General features: G+C 37.6%; 1 protein-coding gene across 1 annotated transcript; it reads left to right on the top strand.

Moving 5' to 3' along the window:
• The first annotated feature begins 5,496 nt into the window (after positions 1-5,496).
• Positions 5,497-6,870, top strand: LOC133829533 (uncharacterized). Its single transcript, XM_062259240.1, has 2 exons — positions 5,497-6,017; positions 6,095-6,870. The coding sequence occupies exons 1-2, from the start codon at positions 5,679-5,681 to the stop codon at positions 6,719-6,721; spliced, it is 966 nt and encodes a 321-aa protein (XP_062115224.1). The 5' UTR covers positions 5,497-5,678; the 3' UTR covers positions 6,722-6,870.
• Positions 6,871-17,775: the final 10,905 nt, after the last annotated feature.

Genomic DNA, 17,775 nt, shown 5'->3' with positions numbered 1-17,775 from the left:
CTGTTATCATAATTTTTGTAAAATTTCATATTAACAAATTTTCTTAAAAAAAAATTCACAATGCTATGTGTAATTTTTTTTTTGTATGCGCGTTTAAAATTTAACTATTTTAACCTTATTTTCAACAATGTAAATTATTCTGAATTCCTTGAAAACTTGAGAGATGTCTTAAATGACTATAATGTATTCCGTCGTATAAAAAAATAGAATTATAACTATTTAGGCATACAAGACAAAAAGTGGCTGCATTGAGTGCTCCTAATATAAATATATATCTCTTCTATATAATAAATGTATAAATAACATAAATTATTGGTTTTAACGGTTTGTTATGTTAACTTTAACGGAATATTCTAAATATTTAACAGAATATACCTTTAAAACTAACTTAAAAATAGATATTTATCAATTATATTAATATAAATTCAAATATTATAAAATATCATTATTATAATAATATTTAATATAAGACTATATATATAATAATTATATTAATAAAAATTCAAATTCAAAAAATGTTATAAAATATCATTATTATAATAATATATAATACACGACTAGATATTTAATAACTATATTAATATAAATTCTTGATTTTAACGGTTATTTATTTTTTTTAATGTTAACTTTAACAGAATATTATTATATTTAACAAAATATTCTTATATTTAACAATAGTTTGTAAACACTTAAACTTAAATAAAATAAATAATTAAAAAAATTAAAATATGAGATTTTTAGTGTTGACGCCGTTTCTCGCCAACAGTGAAAGAAGAGCACGTAAACAATAATCGGTAATGGCCAACTAAAATATTATAATGCAAAACACGATTTTTTACGTGGTTCAGCAGTTAAATCTGTCTAGTCCACGAGTCTTTCTTATTGAATTTTAAGAATATCTCTGAAAATCCTTTAAGAATGAATTCTCCAGAGTTTCTCCTTCAGATTACAAAAATCCGGTCCCTTGTAATGGTGCATGACCTCTCTATTTATAGAAGAGGATGCTGAATACTATCCCACATATTTCGGGTAGTTACTCTATATTTGCAAATAGATTAAATGACATTAAATGCCTGAAATCCGATATAAAAGGAAACGTCCCCTGAAGACCAGGGGGCGAATAACTAATCAAATAATATCCCACGATTTTAGGGGATTTATAGTAATAAATGTAGACCGCGTCTTGCTATTGATGATTCATCAGGATATTTGAAGTTATTATCCTATATCACCAAGGCCTTACTCTCCCAGGTCTCACATCAACTTTCAAGCTAATAACATCTCCCGAGGTCACATGGCTTCGAGCTCGTACGCGCATCAGATTCGGAGCCCCTGATCCGAGATCATCTCACAGAACAGACGTACCTCGGGCTTATCCCATCGAGCTCGTGAATATTTTGAGGCTACCATCTCCGAAGTCGTCTCTGTTTCGTAGGCTCGTTGTTTAGTCTTGGAACATACTTCAGACTTTATGAGTTCATTCGCTGTGAATCCAGCTTTCGAGGTCACATTTATCATGGCTCGAAATCTGGGTGTAACATTTAGATATTTTACAATGATAAGTATTTCAAAATAATAAATAACTAAACAAATTTAAATATGATATTTTTTAGATATTTTACAATGTTAATTATTTAAAAATAATAAATAATTAAACAAATTAAAATATGATATTTTAAAAATATTTTACAATGATAATTATTTAAAAATAATAAAATCTTATGTTTTATTATTTAAATAAAATTTAATTAAACTTAAACTTACTTATTAGAATAATATCATATTAAACATATAATACAATCTACAGTGAATTAGCAACAATTTTTTTTAAAAAAAAAACTAGCTAGAAACTTAAATTTAAAATCCACGTATAATATTTAATTTTATATTAAATATATAATATATAATCTTTTGTTGTCAATTACAAATTCAAAAACTATAACAAATATAAACTTAGACAAAAATAAATAAATTATTTAATTAAAATAAGATATTTATTTCAAAATTTATATGACATTAAAAATTGTTGACGCCGTTTCTTGTCAAACAGTAAAAGAAGAGCACGTAAACAATAAATGACAATGGCTAAACGAAATAAAACAAATCAAACACGCGATTTTTACGTGGTTCAGCAGTTAAATCTGCCTAGTCCACGAGTCTCTGTTATTAATCTTAAGATTATCTCTGAAAATTCCTTGGCATGAATTCTTCAGAGTTTTCTCTTCCAGGATCAGAATTTCGGTCCCTTACAATGGTGCATGGCTTCTCTATTTATAGAGAAGGATGCAGAATACTATCCCACATATTTTGGGTAGTTACTCTTTTGTGAATAAAATAAATGGCTTTAAATGCCTATAATTAGATATAAAAGGAAACGTCCCTGAAGACCAGGAAACGCATAACTGACCAAATAATATCCCACGATTCTTGGGGATTTACATTAATAAACGAGGATTACATCTCATATTTATAATACTTGTAGATATTCAAGGTGATTATCGCGTATCTCTAAGGCTTTAGCATCCCAAGTCTCACGTCATTGTTCGAGCTAATGGCATCTCCCGAGATCACGTGTCTTTCGAGATCATACATACATCTAGCTCGAAACCCCCGATCCGAAGTCGTCCCCGAAGATGAGTGTGTTCTCGGAGCTACCTTTCGAGATCGAGACCATTTCGAGCTCATATATTCGAGGTCATATATCGTACTTTGCAGGCTCGATATACAATTCTGGAGCATACTTCAATCCTTACGAGACCATTTGTTGCGAATCCAACTTTCGGAGCCATAGTTACCATGGCTCGAAATCTGGGTATAACATCTTGCCCCCTCAAAAGTATTTGTTCGAATCCTAAGAGAAGGAAACTTTTGAACTACTTTCCTTGAGAACTGTACCGTCACACCTTTGAGAATGGACACGCGTCAGTTGGGTATTGCCCATTTTAGGTACTTGAGTACCTTGGAAACACGCCCACGATCGTCCGTCTGACAACTTTTCGGCGCCTTCTTGTCATGGATCCCCATCAGTTCGATCTAGTGAGGATTTCATTCGTCGCTCCTGATTAATTCCTTTTCCCCACCTATATATACAAGGCCCCACTCTTCATCTTCTTCACTTTCATCCTCATTCGCCATAAGCAAGAAAAGAAGAAAAACAAGCCCAAAGACCTCTTTGCAAAGTTCCTGTTCCGTGCATGTTTTCTCGACCAAAGAAACAAAGGAATCCTGGTCTGTTCGAATCAGTGAGTTCTTTCCTGCAACCTCTTCTCCAATCGACGATCTCTCTGCAATCGCCATTACTGTGTAAGTATGCCGTTTTTGTTTTTCGTTTAAAATGTTCTTGCTGTGTGTGCTAGTTTATGTTCTTAGCATGATACGATAGGAGGTTTTGAACCGATAGGTTTTTATGCTTTCTGGATTTTCACTCTGGATGTTCGTCTCTGGTTTATACCTAGTTTTGACGTTTGAATGTGGTTCCCATTTTCTGGGTTTTGAAATTCTTAGGCAGCGTTTCTTGTACATTAAGCTTTCGGATAAAAACATGGGCTTTGACAAATGCACGAAACCCAAAAACGCTTTTCCTGGCTAACCGCCACTCTCCTTTCCCTTGAATTTCGGGATTTTCAAAAAATTATCCACACTCCTTTTCTTTTTCGTGGAATACACGCCCCTGACTCTTCAATAAGGGTCTAAGTATTTAGTCTCGTTCCTAAATCTCCGAGCTCATTCCATCGAGCTCGTGACTCTTGCATGCATGGCCCTCACCATTTTTTCTTTCTCGCTAGATGTCACAGAATCTGGAAAGACGGTGGGGGTCATTGCTGGCAGTCCCTTACGAGCCGAAATCTCCGAGCCCGGAATCGCTCTTCGCCCGGAACCAACGTCGGATAAGAGAATACGAGCTTGCACGCGAGCAAGAAGACATTCGAGCTCACTATCGCCGCCAGATAGACGAGGTCGTTGAAAAGAAGAGAAGAGTTCTTCGGGAGGCCCTCTATCCGGAACCCAATTCAGGACCTAGGCCCATTCCCCTCGACCCTGCGCTAAAGGTCACTGTTGCGTATCATCCAGGGGAACTCCAGTTTTCATTAATGGGGGAAACTTCATCCTCGCAGCCGAGGAAGGAGATGTTCGAGGCCGAGCTCTACTGGAGCACGGTTACCACAACCAGCCAAATATCTGAAATCCTGACCTTCCATGGCCTCCATTTGTCAGGCACCTTGAAGTGTCGGGCTCCGACTGGTCAAGAACGGAGCTATTTCGCCCCTGGCAGCCGCGATGCCACAGTAAAATATGCGGCATGGAGCCAAGAACATATGAGGGCGGGAGCACTGCTGCCCTTGAAGTCTTTTTTTAAAGACTTTACTGATTTCGTTGGGTTGGCACCGTTCCAACTCAACACTAATTCGTACAGGGTGCTGTCTGCCCTGAGGTCCTTGTACCACGAGCTGAGGTGGGAAGGACCTTCACCTCAAGAGATTTTATATCTCTTTTGTTTGAAAAGTAACCCGTCCCGAGCTCGGGGAGGGGATGGTTTTTACTATCTCTCGAGCTATCCCAAAGAGACGAAGGTTTTTGAGGATCTCCCCAATCACCCGCCTGATTTCAAGAAGGCCTTCTTCTGGACAGACGGTCTGTCCCCGTCTCGACATTACTCGTTCAGGCGGATTCGTAAGTATTCTCGTTACTTTTATTCCTGAGCTCGAGACATTAGTTCTCAAATCCATATTTAGATGAAATGTGTTTCGCTTTTCAGCTAATTTTAAGCGTCCCACCCCCAATGAAGCAATGATGAGGCACAGAGAGGCCTTGCTCCAACTACCTTATGGCAGGAGGTCTCTCTCGTATCTATTACACGAGGACAAGCTCCGAGCTTGCGGGTTGTTGGGAGAGGGCCAGTCAACCTCTGACTGGTCCAGCAAAAAATATGAACGCTGGGAGGAGGTGCCACTGCCTACAGGCGCCCTTCCTCCGAGGAGAGAGAGGAGGCCATCACTCCCAGTTCGTCTGAGGAGTCTGCGGTCTGGGAATGAGGCCAATGATGAAGCCTCGGGCTCGGACTCAGATGAAGGTAAAGTCCTCCCTACCTCGAGGATGTGGTCCCCCACACTACTAAAAGGTTAGTCTCGTGCCCACAGGATAGATACCACTTCTACATATGGAGTTGGGCAGACGAATGTGTCCATAAGTTCGATAGTGGGCTTGGGAAATATGATACCATGTACACCACGGACGAGGTGTGGAATGGGATAGCTGTGCAGTACGGGACCAATGATTATAGGGACCTCTCGAGGTTATCCCCTACTTATAGGGAAGGCACTCCCCCCGCCTCCTCTGAAGACGGGGGAATTTCATGGTCCCCAAGCTCGAGCTCGGGGGAGAGTTCCAGTTAGGTTTCTTCCATCATCACTCTATATGTCTGGTACCGAAATTACTTGATGTACATTTCTCTTTTACTGACTCACTGTGTTGTGACTTGTGTAGGCGAGATGGACTCCGACCTTGACGCCCTTATCGACAATGCAGGCGCCAAGAGGAGCAAACGCCCTAGGGCAGGGTCACTGAAGACCAGTCAGCCGGGCAAAGGCTCAAAGAGGTCCAAAAAGACACCTCCCCTTGCCCTGCCGGTTTCGAGCTCCATTGATGCGTCGACTATCCAGGCTAGCGCCTCCACGACAATGCCATCCTCGCAGGCCGTCGTCTCCGCGGTCGCACCGACCTCGCTGGCTGGTGCCCCTGCCATTGAGTCCCAACCTCCTGTGGTGGGCGAAACGTCTTCAGCTCAGCTTTCCAGAAGGCCTTCTGCTTCTCGAGTTCAGAAGCTAACAATCTCCACCCATATGGACTCGTATGTGGTGGATAATGCTGCTGGACCTCACGGATCTACGCTGATCTCGGATGTTATGTCCCGGATCGGTCAGAGCTATGGAAGTTTCGAAGCTCCTCAGTGGCAGTGCCTAACTGGCACCCGAGACCGCACTGTCCTTTACGAGAAGAGTATCGAGCACACTACCGCGGTAAGTATCCTTCTATATTCCTTTTGCTTACATTCATACTGACCTGAGGCTAATGGTGGTTTCTTCCTTTTTTTCAGGCTCTTGCCTTCACTGCCCAGCTCAATTACAAGCTGAACAACGAGATCCATTCGAGCAAGACTCATGCTCAAGAGGCGAAGGACCTCCACCTTAGAGCGAACGACGATCTGAAAGCGGCGAATGATCTGAAAGCGGCGAATGCTAAGCTCGAGGCAGTGGTTAAGGAGCGTGAGGACATGGCCAAGGAGCTCGGAAAGCTGAGAGTTGAACTCGAGGAGCAAAAGAAAGATAACACCCAGCTTCGGGAAACCAATAAGAAGCTCGAAGAGGACAAGGCCGCCACCTTCGACATCATAGAGGATGCCAAAACTTGCCTTCTTGCCGAGTACAAAGAAAAGAAGGAAAAGGCGGTCGACTCAGCCATGTACCGGATGTGGGCTTATAACGAAGAGCTGGACACCAGCTTCTTAGGTCCCCACGAGGCGCCGCTTCTTGAACGATGGAATGCCCGGCTCGAGAAGGAAGAGGCTGAACGGCTTGAGAAGGAGAAGGCTGAGCAACTCGAGAAGGAAAAGGCTGCTCCGGGCACCGTTTCGGAGGAAGCTCAGGAGGATAGTCATGCTATTCGTCCTGAGGGGTCCGGTGCCACTGATGCTGAGAAGGCCAAGGAGACTCCTTTTCCTTGAATCTGACCTCGGGGAGATCAGTTATCGGGGCTGCGTCCCCTTATTTCTGTAACTATTTTAATATATGCCCACGGGGCTGATACAATTTCTTTTACCATTCTTTTATATGCTTTACATTTCTTGGCTCGAAATATTCTGCATATTTTTATATTGATGAACCGGTTATGTTTATTTATTCATATAAACATAGTTTGGATTTGGGATCGAAATTCGATGCATTCATGCATAGTTTATTCGAATTATCCGCTTTCGACCTCGTTACTTATCAAGGTCGGATATTACTTTAACCATGAACTCAAAAGTACTTATATGGTATGTAATGTGAATGATCTGGTTATATCTTTTTTTGTTTAGTCACTTCTCCTCATCCTCAGTTTTTTTTCCGAGGTTAAGAGTTTGAAACTATTTTTCTCTTAGATATTCCAGCCTCGATCTTGACTTGTCTCGTGATAGGTTTAGGCTCCTACTTATCATCGATCAATTTTTTTGCTGGTTTGTTCCAAACTTGTAAAGTTTGCACATCTGGTTAACTCCAAACGTTTTAGGATTTTGGTAGTTCGGTTTTGTCCGAACTATCTAAGCTCGCGTACTTGGTTATCTCCAAATACTTCATATAAATATATATTTTTTATTTTTTAATCTGACGTTATATATACCAATGATGCCCCCTTAATATCCTATGAGTGTGACCATAGGCTATTAAATTAAGAGAGATTGCAAAAATAAAAAGAAATTACATATGGAACAAAATAGACCTTTTATTTGATGAAATTCAAAAACAAACAAACAAACAAACAAACAAACAAATTCATGGTTACAGGCAACACTTTTCTTCTCTTCATTCCAAACAAGTAAATCTTCCATTGGGTTCCTCTGGTGGTGATTTCTGTAGTATTACAAGTAAGCTCCTTATAGTTTCTTTACTTGTAGATTTTGGTGTTTTATATTTGTTTTATATATATATGGAAGATTTTTCAATAGTTACTGTCCATAGATGCGTACTAACAATTACATGTTCAATTTATCATTTCGTGTGCTGAATCGTTTTCTTCTTTTTTATTAGAAAAGAAAAAAAAAAGCCAAAAGAAAAAGGAAAATCTTTGATAGTGAATTAATCAGTATATGGGTAGTCTAGTTTATTTTAAATGATGCTAATAAGAATCAACTTCATCAAATAAAAATATAAATTTTATAATTCAAGTAATTTGAATCCAAAAATTAATTACAAAGTTATTTTTATTCTTTTTCTTTCCTTGATGGAGAAATCGAGAGCTTTGCCTTTTATTGTTTAGATTCAAACAAAAAAAATGAGAGATTTTTTTTAGGAAAAAAAACAAGAATTCAATTTAGTGTCATTTTATAATTTTTTTTTTTAAATTATTAAAAAAGAGAGAGAAAAAGCATCTAACAAAGTTTATTATATAAAATTTTAGAAATATTTTTCAATATCCTTTTGACACTATTTGAACGAAAAAATATTAATAATTTTAAGATACTATAATATAAATAACAAATAAATTAAAACTAAATTATAATTTTTACATCTTATCCCAAGATTAAATATTTTTTAAGGGCTCAACGACCAATGGATTGCTTGAAGTTATATAATAGATAACTATAAAAAATATTATTGAATAAATTAAATTATGAGTTATAACTAAGCTAAGAGCATCCCATCAGAAGCTTTAAAATAACATTTTCTTCAAAATTTAAAGAATCAAGGACTAAAAATACTTCCAACAGATGTTTTAAACCCATTCTTCATTTTACATCACCATTGCTCTACATAAAGAACAAAGTTGGGTTTATATATTTTTGGACCACGTGTTTTGTCTTATTACCTGTTTAGACCATGTGTTTTTGAAAAATTACTTTTTGGACCCTATGTTTTGTAAAATAGTTAAAATAGAACCATAAACTCAATTTTGATAAATAAAAAATTGAATATAACAACACAGTTTTTAAGTAGAATGATTTTTTTTTGTTCTGAATTGTTAGTTTGGTAAATTATTTGTAATTTTAGTTGAGAAAACATTGACCAAAATTAGGTTTAGGGTTCTATTTTAACCATTTTACAAAACATAAGGTCCAAAAAGTAATTTATCAAAATACAGGGTCCAAACAGATAATGGGAAAAAATACAGGTCCAAAAAAATATAAACCCAATAAAGTTTAAAGCATCTTTAAATATTTTTTTTCAATGTTTTTATACACTTTTTCCTTTTTCTTTCTCCAAATTAATTAATAGTTTATTATTTTTTTTATTTTAATTAATAAAATTATTTAAAGATATAATATTAAAATGAAGTAAAGAAAATATAGAGAAATTGTTGAATGATATAATGTAAAAATTTGACATAATTTTTTTTTTTTTTGAAGAAAAAGAGTTGAGATTCTGCTGTGAGCTAAGAACACCATTAAGTTTTAAAAACTCATTTGGTAATCATTGCATCAAATTTTGCTCGATGTTCCTAAAACAATATCCATCTTATTTATGATGATTTAATTAACATTATTTGAGAATGTTTGTATAAATTATTTGCACATTACAAAGAATGAAATATATATATATATATATTTATATAAAGCTTTTCAATGGTTACTACCCATAAATATGTACTAATAATTATGATGATGTGATAATATAGTGACTCGGTATAGCAAGTCACCAATAAATAATATATTTAGAAATACTAATTATATTTAAAAATTGACATGCATCTGAAAAATGAAAAGTTTACAATATTATATTTTCATAATAAATACATGTTTTTCATCCGGTAACCATTCCAAAAATTTGAAAAAGTCAAAATTTATTTTTAGAAATATTAATTAACAATTATAAATATAGACCATTAATTTTAATTTAATGGTTAATATTAAAGTAACCATACACATGAGTAATAACCATTAAAAGTACACCTATATATATATATATATAGTTATTCTGGCTTATTTATTGTCATCAACTAGTTTTCTAAGGCCTTGCTGAATTTAATGTCATTTTTATAGAATTTTTATAAATTTATTAAAAAGTATAGGGTGTGCAGTCACTTTTTTTGGCTGCATCAACGTAATCAGTTTATGTTTTATATGGTTATTTTCGACACCTAATAGTTATATTATAATTTTTTATATAACATAATACATTGTAGTCATTTAAAATATCTTGTAAATTTTAAAAAAATTATGAATAATTTATAGTACAAAAAACAAGATTCAAACAAGCTGTTGCACATGTGCTTATTATTATTATTTTTTTTTGTGGAAGTTTACAAAAATACCTAAGATTTAAAAAAAATACTAACAATATGCAATCCGGAAGAAATTACAAAAATAAGGAAGGACATAATCGTGAATACATATTTTGTTTTCTAAACAAAGTTTACAAATTTGCAATAATACATTTTTTTTGTAACCAAAATATACAAATTTGTAACAATATATTACAATTTTGTAAACAAGATTTACAAATTAAATAGAAAATTGAAATAAGCAGTAATAGAACAGATACAAACTGTTATCATAATTTTTGTAAAATTTCATATTAACAAATTTTCTTAAAAAAAAATTCACAATGCTATATGTGTAATTTTTTTTTTGTATGCGCGTTTAAAATTTAACTATTTTAACCTTATTTTCAACAATGTAAATTATTCTGAATTCCTTGAAAACTTGAGAGATGTCTTAAATGACTATAATGTATTCCGTCATATAAAAAAATAGAATTATAACTATTTAGGCATACAAGACAAAAAGTGGCTGCATTGAGTGCTCCTAATATAAATATATATCTCTTCTATATAATAAATGTATAAATAACATAAATTATTGATTTTAACGGTTTGTTATGTTAACTTTAACGGAATATTCTAAATATTTAACAGAATATACCTTTAAAACTAACTTAAAAATAGATATTTATCAATTATATTAATATAAATTCAAATATTATAAAATATCATTATTATAATAATATTTAATATAAGACTATATATATAATAATTATATTAATAAAAATTCAAATTCAAAAAATGTTATAAAATATCATTATTATAATAATATATAATACACGACTAGATATTTAATAACTATATTAATATAAATTCTTGATTTTAACGGTTTTTTATTTTTTTTAATGTTAACTTTAACAGAATATTATTATATTTAACAAAATATTCTTATATTTAACAATAGTTTGTAAACACTTAAACTTAAATAAAATAAATAATTAAAAAAATTAAAATATGAGATTTTTAGTGTTGACGCCGTTTCTCGCCAACAGTGAAAGAAGAGCACGTAAACAATAATCGGTAATGGCCAACTAAAATATTATAATGCAAAACACGATTTTTTACGTGGTTCAGCAGTTAAATCTGTCTAGTCCACGAGTCTTTCTTATTGAATTTTAAGAATATCTCTGAAAATCCTTTAAGAATGAATTCTCCAGAGTTTCTCCTTCAGATTACAAAAATCCGGTCCCTTGTAATGGTGCATGACCTCTCTATTTATGGAAGAGGATGCTGAATACTATCCCACATATTTTGGGTAGTTACTCTATATTTGCAAATAGATTAAATGACATTAAATGCCTGAAATCCGATATAAAAGGAAACGTCCCCTGAAGACCAGGGGGCGAATAACTAATCAAATAATATCCCACGATTTTAGGGGATTTATAGTAATAAATGTAGACCGCGTCTTGCTATTGATGATTCATCAGGATATTTGAAGTTATTATCCTATATCACCAAGGTCTTACTCTCCCAGGTCTCACATCAACTTTCAAGCTAATAACATCTCCCGAGGTCACATGGCTTCGAGCTCGTACGCGCATCAGATTTGGAGCCCCTGATCCGAGATCATCTCACAGAACAGACGTACCTCGGGCTTATCCCATCGAGCTCGTGAATATTTTGAGGCTACCATCTCCGAAGTCGTCTCTGTTTCGTAGGCTCGTTGTTTAGTCTTGGAACATACTTCAGACTTTATGAGTTCATTCGCTGTGAATCCAGCTTTCGAGGTCACATTTATCATGGCTCGAAATCTGGGTGTAACATTTAGATATTTTACAATGATAAGTATTTCAAAATAATAAATAACTAAACAAATTTAAATATGATATTTTTTAGATATTTTACAATGTTAATTATTTAAAAATAATAAATAATTAAACAAATTAAAATATGATATTTTAAAAATATTTTACAATGATAATTATTTAAAAATAATAAAATCTTATGTTTTATTATTTAAATAAAATTTAATTAAACTTAAACTTACTTATTAGAATAATATCATATTAAACATATAATACAATCTACAGTGAATTAGCAACAATTTTTTTTTAAAAAAAAACTAGCTAGAAACTTAAATTTAAAATCCACGTATAATATTTAATTTTATATTAAATATATAATATATAATCTTTTGTTGTCAATTACAAATTCAAAAACTATAACAAATATAAACTTAGACAAAAATAAATAAATTATTTAATTAAAATAAGATATTTATTTCAAAATTTATATGACATTAAAAATTGTTGACGCCGTTTCTTGTCAAACAGTAAAAGAAGAGCACGTAAACAATAAATGACAATGGCTAAACGAAATAAAACAAATCAAACACGCGATTTTTACGTGGTTCAGCAGTTAAATCTGCCTAGTCCACGAGTCTCTGTTATTAATCTTAAGATTATCTCTGAAAATTCCTTGGCATGAATTCTTCAGAGTTTTCTCTTCCAGGATCAGAATTTCGGTCCCTTACAATGGTGCATGGCTTCTCTATTTATAGAGAAGGATGCAGAATACTATCCCACATATTTTGGGTAGTTACTCTTTTGTGAATAAAATAAATGGCTTTAAATGCCTATAATCAGATATAAAAGGAAACGTCCCTGAAGACCAGGAAACGCATAACTGACCAAATAATATCCCACGATTCTTGGGGATTTACATTAATAAACGAGGATTACATCTCATATTTATAATACTTGTAGATATTCAAGGTGATTATCGCGTATCTCTAAGGCTTTAGCATCCCAAGTCTCACGTCATTGTTCGAGCTAATGGCATCTCCCGAGATCACGTGTCTTTCGAGATCATACATACATCTAGCTCGAAACCCCCGATCCGAAGTCGTCCCCGAAGATGAGTGTGTTCTCGGAGCTACCTTTCGAGATCGAGACCATTTCGAGCTCATATATTCGAGGTCATATATCGTACTTTGCAGGCTCGATATACAATTCTGGAGCATACTTCAATCCTTACGAGACCATTTGTTGCGAATCCAACTTTCGGAGCCATAGTTACCATGGCTCGAAATCTGGGTATAACATCTTGCCCCCTCAAAAGTATTTGTTCGAATCCTAAGAGAAGGAAACTTTTGAACTACTTTCCTTGAGAACTGTACCGTCACACCTTTGAGAATGGACACGCGTCAGCTGGGTATTGCCCATTTTAGGTACTTGAGTACCTTGGAAACACGCCCACGATCGTCCGTCTGACAACTTTTCGGCGCCTTCTTGTCATGGATCCCCATCCGTTCGATCTAGTGAGGATTTCATTCGTCGCTCCTGATTAATTCCTTTTCCCCACCTATATATACAAGGCCCCACTCTTCATCTTCTTTACTTTCATCCTCATTCGCCATAAGCAAGAAAAGAAGAAAAACAAGCCCAAAGACCTCTTTGCAAAGTTCCTGTTCCGTGCATGTTTTCTCGACCAAAGAAACAAAGGAATCCTGGTCTGTTCGAATCAGTGAGTTCTTTCCTGCAACCTCTTCTCCAATCGACGATCTCTCTGCAATCGCCATTACTGTGTAAGTATGCCGTTTTTGTTTTTCGTTTAAAATGTTCTTGCTGTGTGTGCTAGTTTATGTTCTTAGCATGATACGATAGGAGGTTTTGAACCGATAGGTTTTTATGCTTTCTGGATTTTCACTCTGGATGTTCGTCTCTGGTTTATACCTAGTTTTGACGTTTGAATGTGGTTCCCATTTTCTGGGTTTTGAAATTCTTAGGCAGCGTTTCTTGTACATTAAGCTTTCGGATAAAAACATGGGCTTTGACAAATGCACGAAACCCAAAAACGCTTTTCCTGGCTAACCGCCACTCTCCTTTCCCTTGAATTTCGGGATTTTCAAAAAATTATCCACACTCCTTTTCTTTTTCGTGGAATACACGCCCCTGACTCTTCAATAAGGGTCTAAGTATTTAGTCTCGTTCCTAAATCTCCGAGCTCATTCCATCGAGCTCGTGACTCTTGCATGCATGGCCCTCACCATTTTTTCTTTCTCGCTAGATGTCACAGAATCTGGAAAGACGGTGGGGGTCATTGCTGGCAGTCCCTTACGAGCCGAAATCTCTGAGCCCGGAATCGCTCTTCGCCCGGAACCAACGTCGGATAAGAGAATACGAGCTTGCACGCGAGCAAGAAGACATTCGAGCTCACTATCGCCGCCAGATAGACGAGGTCGTTGAAAAGAAGAGAAGAGTTCTTCGGGAGGCCCTCTATCCGGAACCCAATTCAGGACCTAGGCCCATTCCCCTCGACCCTGCGCTAAAGGTCACTGTTGCGTATCATCCAGGGGAACTCCAGTTTTCATTAATGGGGGAAACTTCATCCTCGCAGCCGAGGAAGGAGATGTTCGAGGCCGAGCTCTACTGGAGCACGGTTACCACAACCAGCCAAATATCTGAAATCCTGACCTTCCATGGCCTCCATTTGTCAGGCACCTTGAAGTGTCGGGCTCCGACTGGTCAAGAACGGAGCTGTTTCGCCCCTGGCGGCCGCGATGCCACAGTAAAATATGCGGCATGGAGCCAAGAACATATGAGGGCGGGAGCACTGCTGCCCTTGAAGTCTTTTTTTAAAGACTTTACTGATTTCGTTGGGTTGGCACCGTTCCAACTCAACACTAATTCGTACAGGGTGCTGTTTGCCCTGAGGTCCTTGTACCACGAGCTGAGGTGGGAAGGACCTTCACCTCAAGAGATTTTATATCTCTTTTGTTTGAAAAGTAACCCCTCCCGAGCTCGGGGAGGGGATGGTTTTTACTATCTCTCGAGCTATCCCAAAGAGACGAAGGTTATTGAGGATCTCCCCAATCACCCGCCTGATTTCAAGAAGGCCTTCTTCTGGACAGACGGTCTGTCCCCGTCTCGACATTACTCGTTCAGGCGGATTCGAAAGTATTCTCGTTACTTTTATTCCTGAGCTCGAGACATTAGTTCTTAAATCCATATTTAGATGAAATGTGTTTCGCTTTTCAGCTAATTTTAAGCGTCCCACCCCCAATGAAGCAATGATGAGGCACAGAGAGGCCTTGCTCCAACTACCTTTTGGCAGGAGGTCTCTCTCGTATCTATTACACGAGGACAAGCTCCGAGCTTGCGGGTTGTTGGGAGAGGGCCAGTCAACCTCTGACTGGTCCAGCAAAAAATATGAACGCTGGGAGGAGGTGCCACTGCCTACAGGCGCCCTTCCTCCGAGGAGAGAGAGGAGGCCATCACTCCCAGTTCGTCTGAGGAGTCCGCGGTCTGGGAATGAGGCCAATGATGAAGCCTCGAGCTCGGACTCAGATGAAGGTAAAGTCCTCCCTACCTCGAGGATGTGGTCCCCCACACTACTAAAAGGTTAGTCTCGTGCCCACAGGATAGATACCACTTCTACATATGGAGTTGGGCAGACGAATGTGTCCATAAGTTCGATAGTGGGCTTGGGAAATATGATACCATGTACACCACGGACGAGGTGTGGAATGGGATAGCTGTGCAGTACGGGACCAATGATTATAGGGACCTCTCGAGGTTATCCCCTACTTATAGGGAAGGCACTCCCCCCGCCTCCTCTGAAGACGGGGGAATTTCATGGTCCCCAAGCTCGAGCTCGGGGGAGAGTTCCAGTTAGGTTTCTTCCATCATCACTCTATATGTCTGGTACCGAAATTACTTGATGTACATTTCTCTTTTACTGACTCACTGTGTTGTGACTTGTGTAGGCGAGATGGACTCCGACCTTGACGCCCTTATCGACAATGCAGGCGCCAAGAGGAGCAAACGCCCTAGGGCGGGGTCACTGAAGATCGGTCAGCCGGGCAAAGGCTCCAAGAGGTCCAAAAAGACACCTCCCCTTGCCCTGCCGGTTTCGAGCTCCATTGATGCGTCGACTATCCAGGCTAGCGCCTCCACGACAATGCCATCCTCGCAGGCCGTCGTCTCCGCGGTCGCACCGACCTCGCTGGCTGGTGCCCCTGCCATTGAGTCCCAACCTCCTGTGGTGGGCGAAACGTCTTCAGCTCAGCTTTCCAGAAGGCCTTCTGCTTCTCGAGTTCAGAAGCTAACAATCTCCACCCATATGGACTCGTATGTGGTGGATAATGCTGCTGGACCTCACGGATCTACGCTGATCTCGGATGTTATGTCCCGGATCGGTCAGAGCTATGGCAGTTTCGAAGCTCCTCAGTGGCAGTGCCTAACTGGCACCCGAGACCGCACTGTCCTTTACGAGAAGAGTATCGAGCACACTGCCGCGGTAAGTATCCTTCTATATTCCTTTTGCTTACATTCATACTGACCTGAGGCTAATGGTGGTTTCTTCCTTTTTTTCAGGCTCTTGCCTTCACTGCCCAGCTCAATTACAAGCTGAACAACGAGATCCATTCGAGCAGGACTCATGCTCAAGAGGCGAAGGACCTCCACCTTAGAGCGAACGACGATCTGAAAGCGGCGAATGATCTAAAAGCGGCGAATGCTAAGCTCGAGGCAGTGGTTAAGGAGCGTGAGGACATGGCCAAGGAGCTCGGAAAGCTGAGAGTTGAACTCGAGGAGCAAAAGAAAGATAACACCCAGCTTCGGGAAACCAATAAGAAGCTCGAAGAGGACAAGGCCGCCACCTTCGACATCATAGAGGATGCCAAAACTTGCCTTCTTGCCGAGTACAAAGAAAAGAAGGAAAAGGCGGTCGACTCAGCCATGTACCGGATGTGGGCTTATAACGAAGAGCTGGACACCAGCTTCTTAGGTCCCCACGAGGCGCCGCTTCTTGAACGATGGAATGCCCGGCTCGAGAAGGAAGAGGCTGAACGGCTTGAGAAGGAGAAGGCTGAGCAGCTCGAGAAGGAAAAGGCTGCTCCGGGCACCGTTTCGGAGGAAGCTCAGGAGGATAGTCATGCTATTCGTCCTGAGGGGTCCGGTGCCACTGATGCTGAGAAGGCCAAGGAGACTCCTTTTCCTTGAATCTGACCTCGGGGAGATCAGTTATCGGGGCTGCGTCCCCTTATTTATGTAACTATTTTAATATATGCCCACGGGGCTGATACAATTTCTTTTACCATTCTTTTATATGCTTTACATTTCTTGGCTCGAAATATTCTGCATATTTTTATATTGATGAACCGGTTATGTTTATTTATTCATATAAACATAGTTTGGATTTGGGATCAAAATTCGATGCATTCATGCATAGTTTATTCGAATTATCCGCTTCCGACCTCGTTACTTATCAAGGTCGGATATTACTTTAACCATGAACTCAAAAGTACTTATATGGTATGTAATGTGAATGATCTGGTTATATCTTTTTTTGTTTAGTCACTTCTCCTCATCTTTAGTTTTTTTTTCCGAGGTTAAGAGTTTGAAACTATTTTTCTCTTAGATATTCCAGCCTCGATCTTGACTTGTCTCGTGATAGGTTTAGGCTCCTACTTATCATCGATCAATTTTTTTGCTGGTTTGTTCCAAACTTGTAAAGTTTGCACATCTGGTTAACTCCAAACGTTTTAGGATTTTGGTAGTTCGGTTTTGTCCGAACTATCTAAGCTCGCGTACTTGGTTATCTCCAAATACTTCATATAAATATATATTTTTTATTTTTTAATCTGACGGTATATATACCAATGATGCCCCCTTAATATCCTATGAGTGTGGCCATAGGCTATTAAATTAAGAGAGACTGCAAAAATAAAAGAAATTACATATGGAACAAAATAGACCTTTTATTTGATGAAATTCAAAAACAAACAAACAAACAAACAAATTCATGGTTACAGGC

This window comes from Humulus lupulus, chromosome 4, assembly GCF_963169125.1.
Source record: "Humulus lupulus chromosome 4, drHumLupu1.1, whole genome shotgun sequence".
Classification (NCBI taxonomy): domain Eukaryota; kingdom Viridiplantae; phylum Streptophyta; class Magnoliopsida; order Rosales; family Cannabaceae; genus Humulus; species Humulus lupulus.
This window is presented reverse-complemented; position numbering and strand designations above follow the sequence as displayed.

Excerpts from the sequence above, each read along its gene's own strand:
- LOC133829533 (XM_062259240.1), top strand. The coding sequence starts at position 5,679 with ATGCCATCCTCGCAGGCCGTCGTCTCCGCGGTCGCACCGACCTCGCTG. Across the intron at positions 6,018-6,094 it reads GTATCGAGCACACTACCGCG|GCTCTTGCCTTCACTGCCCA; the intron begins GTAAGTATCCTT and ends CCTTTTTTTCAG.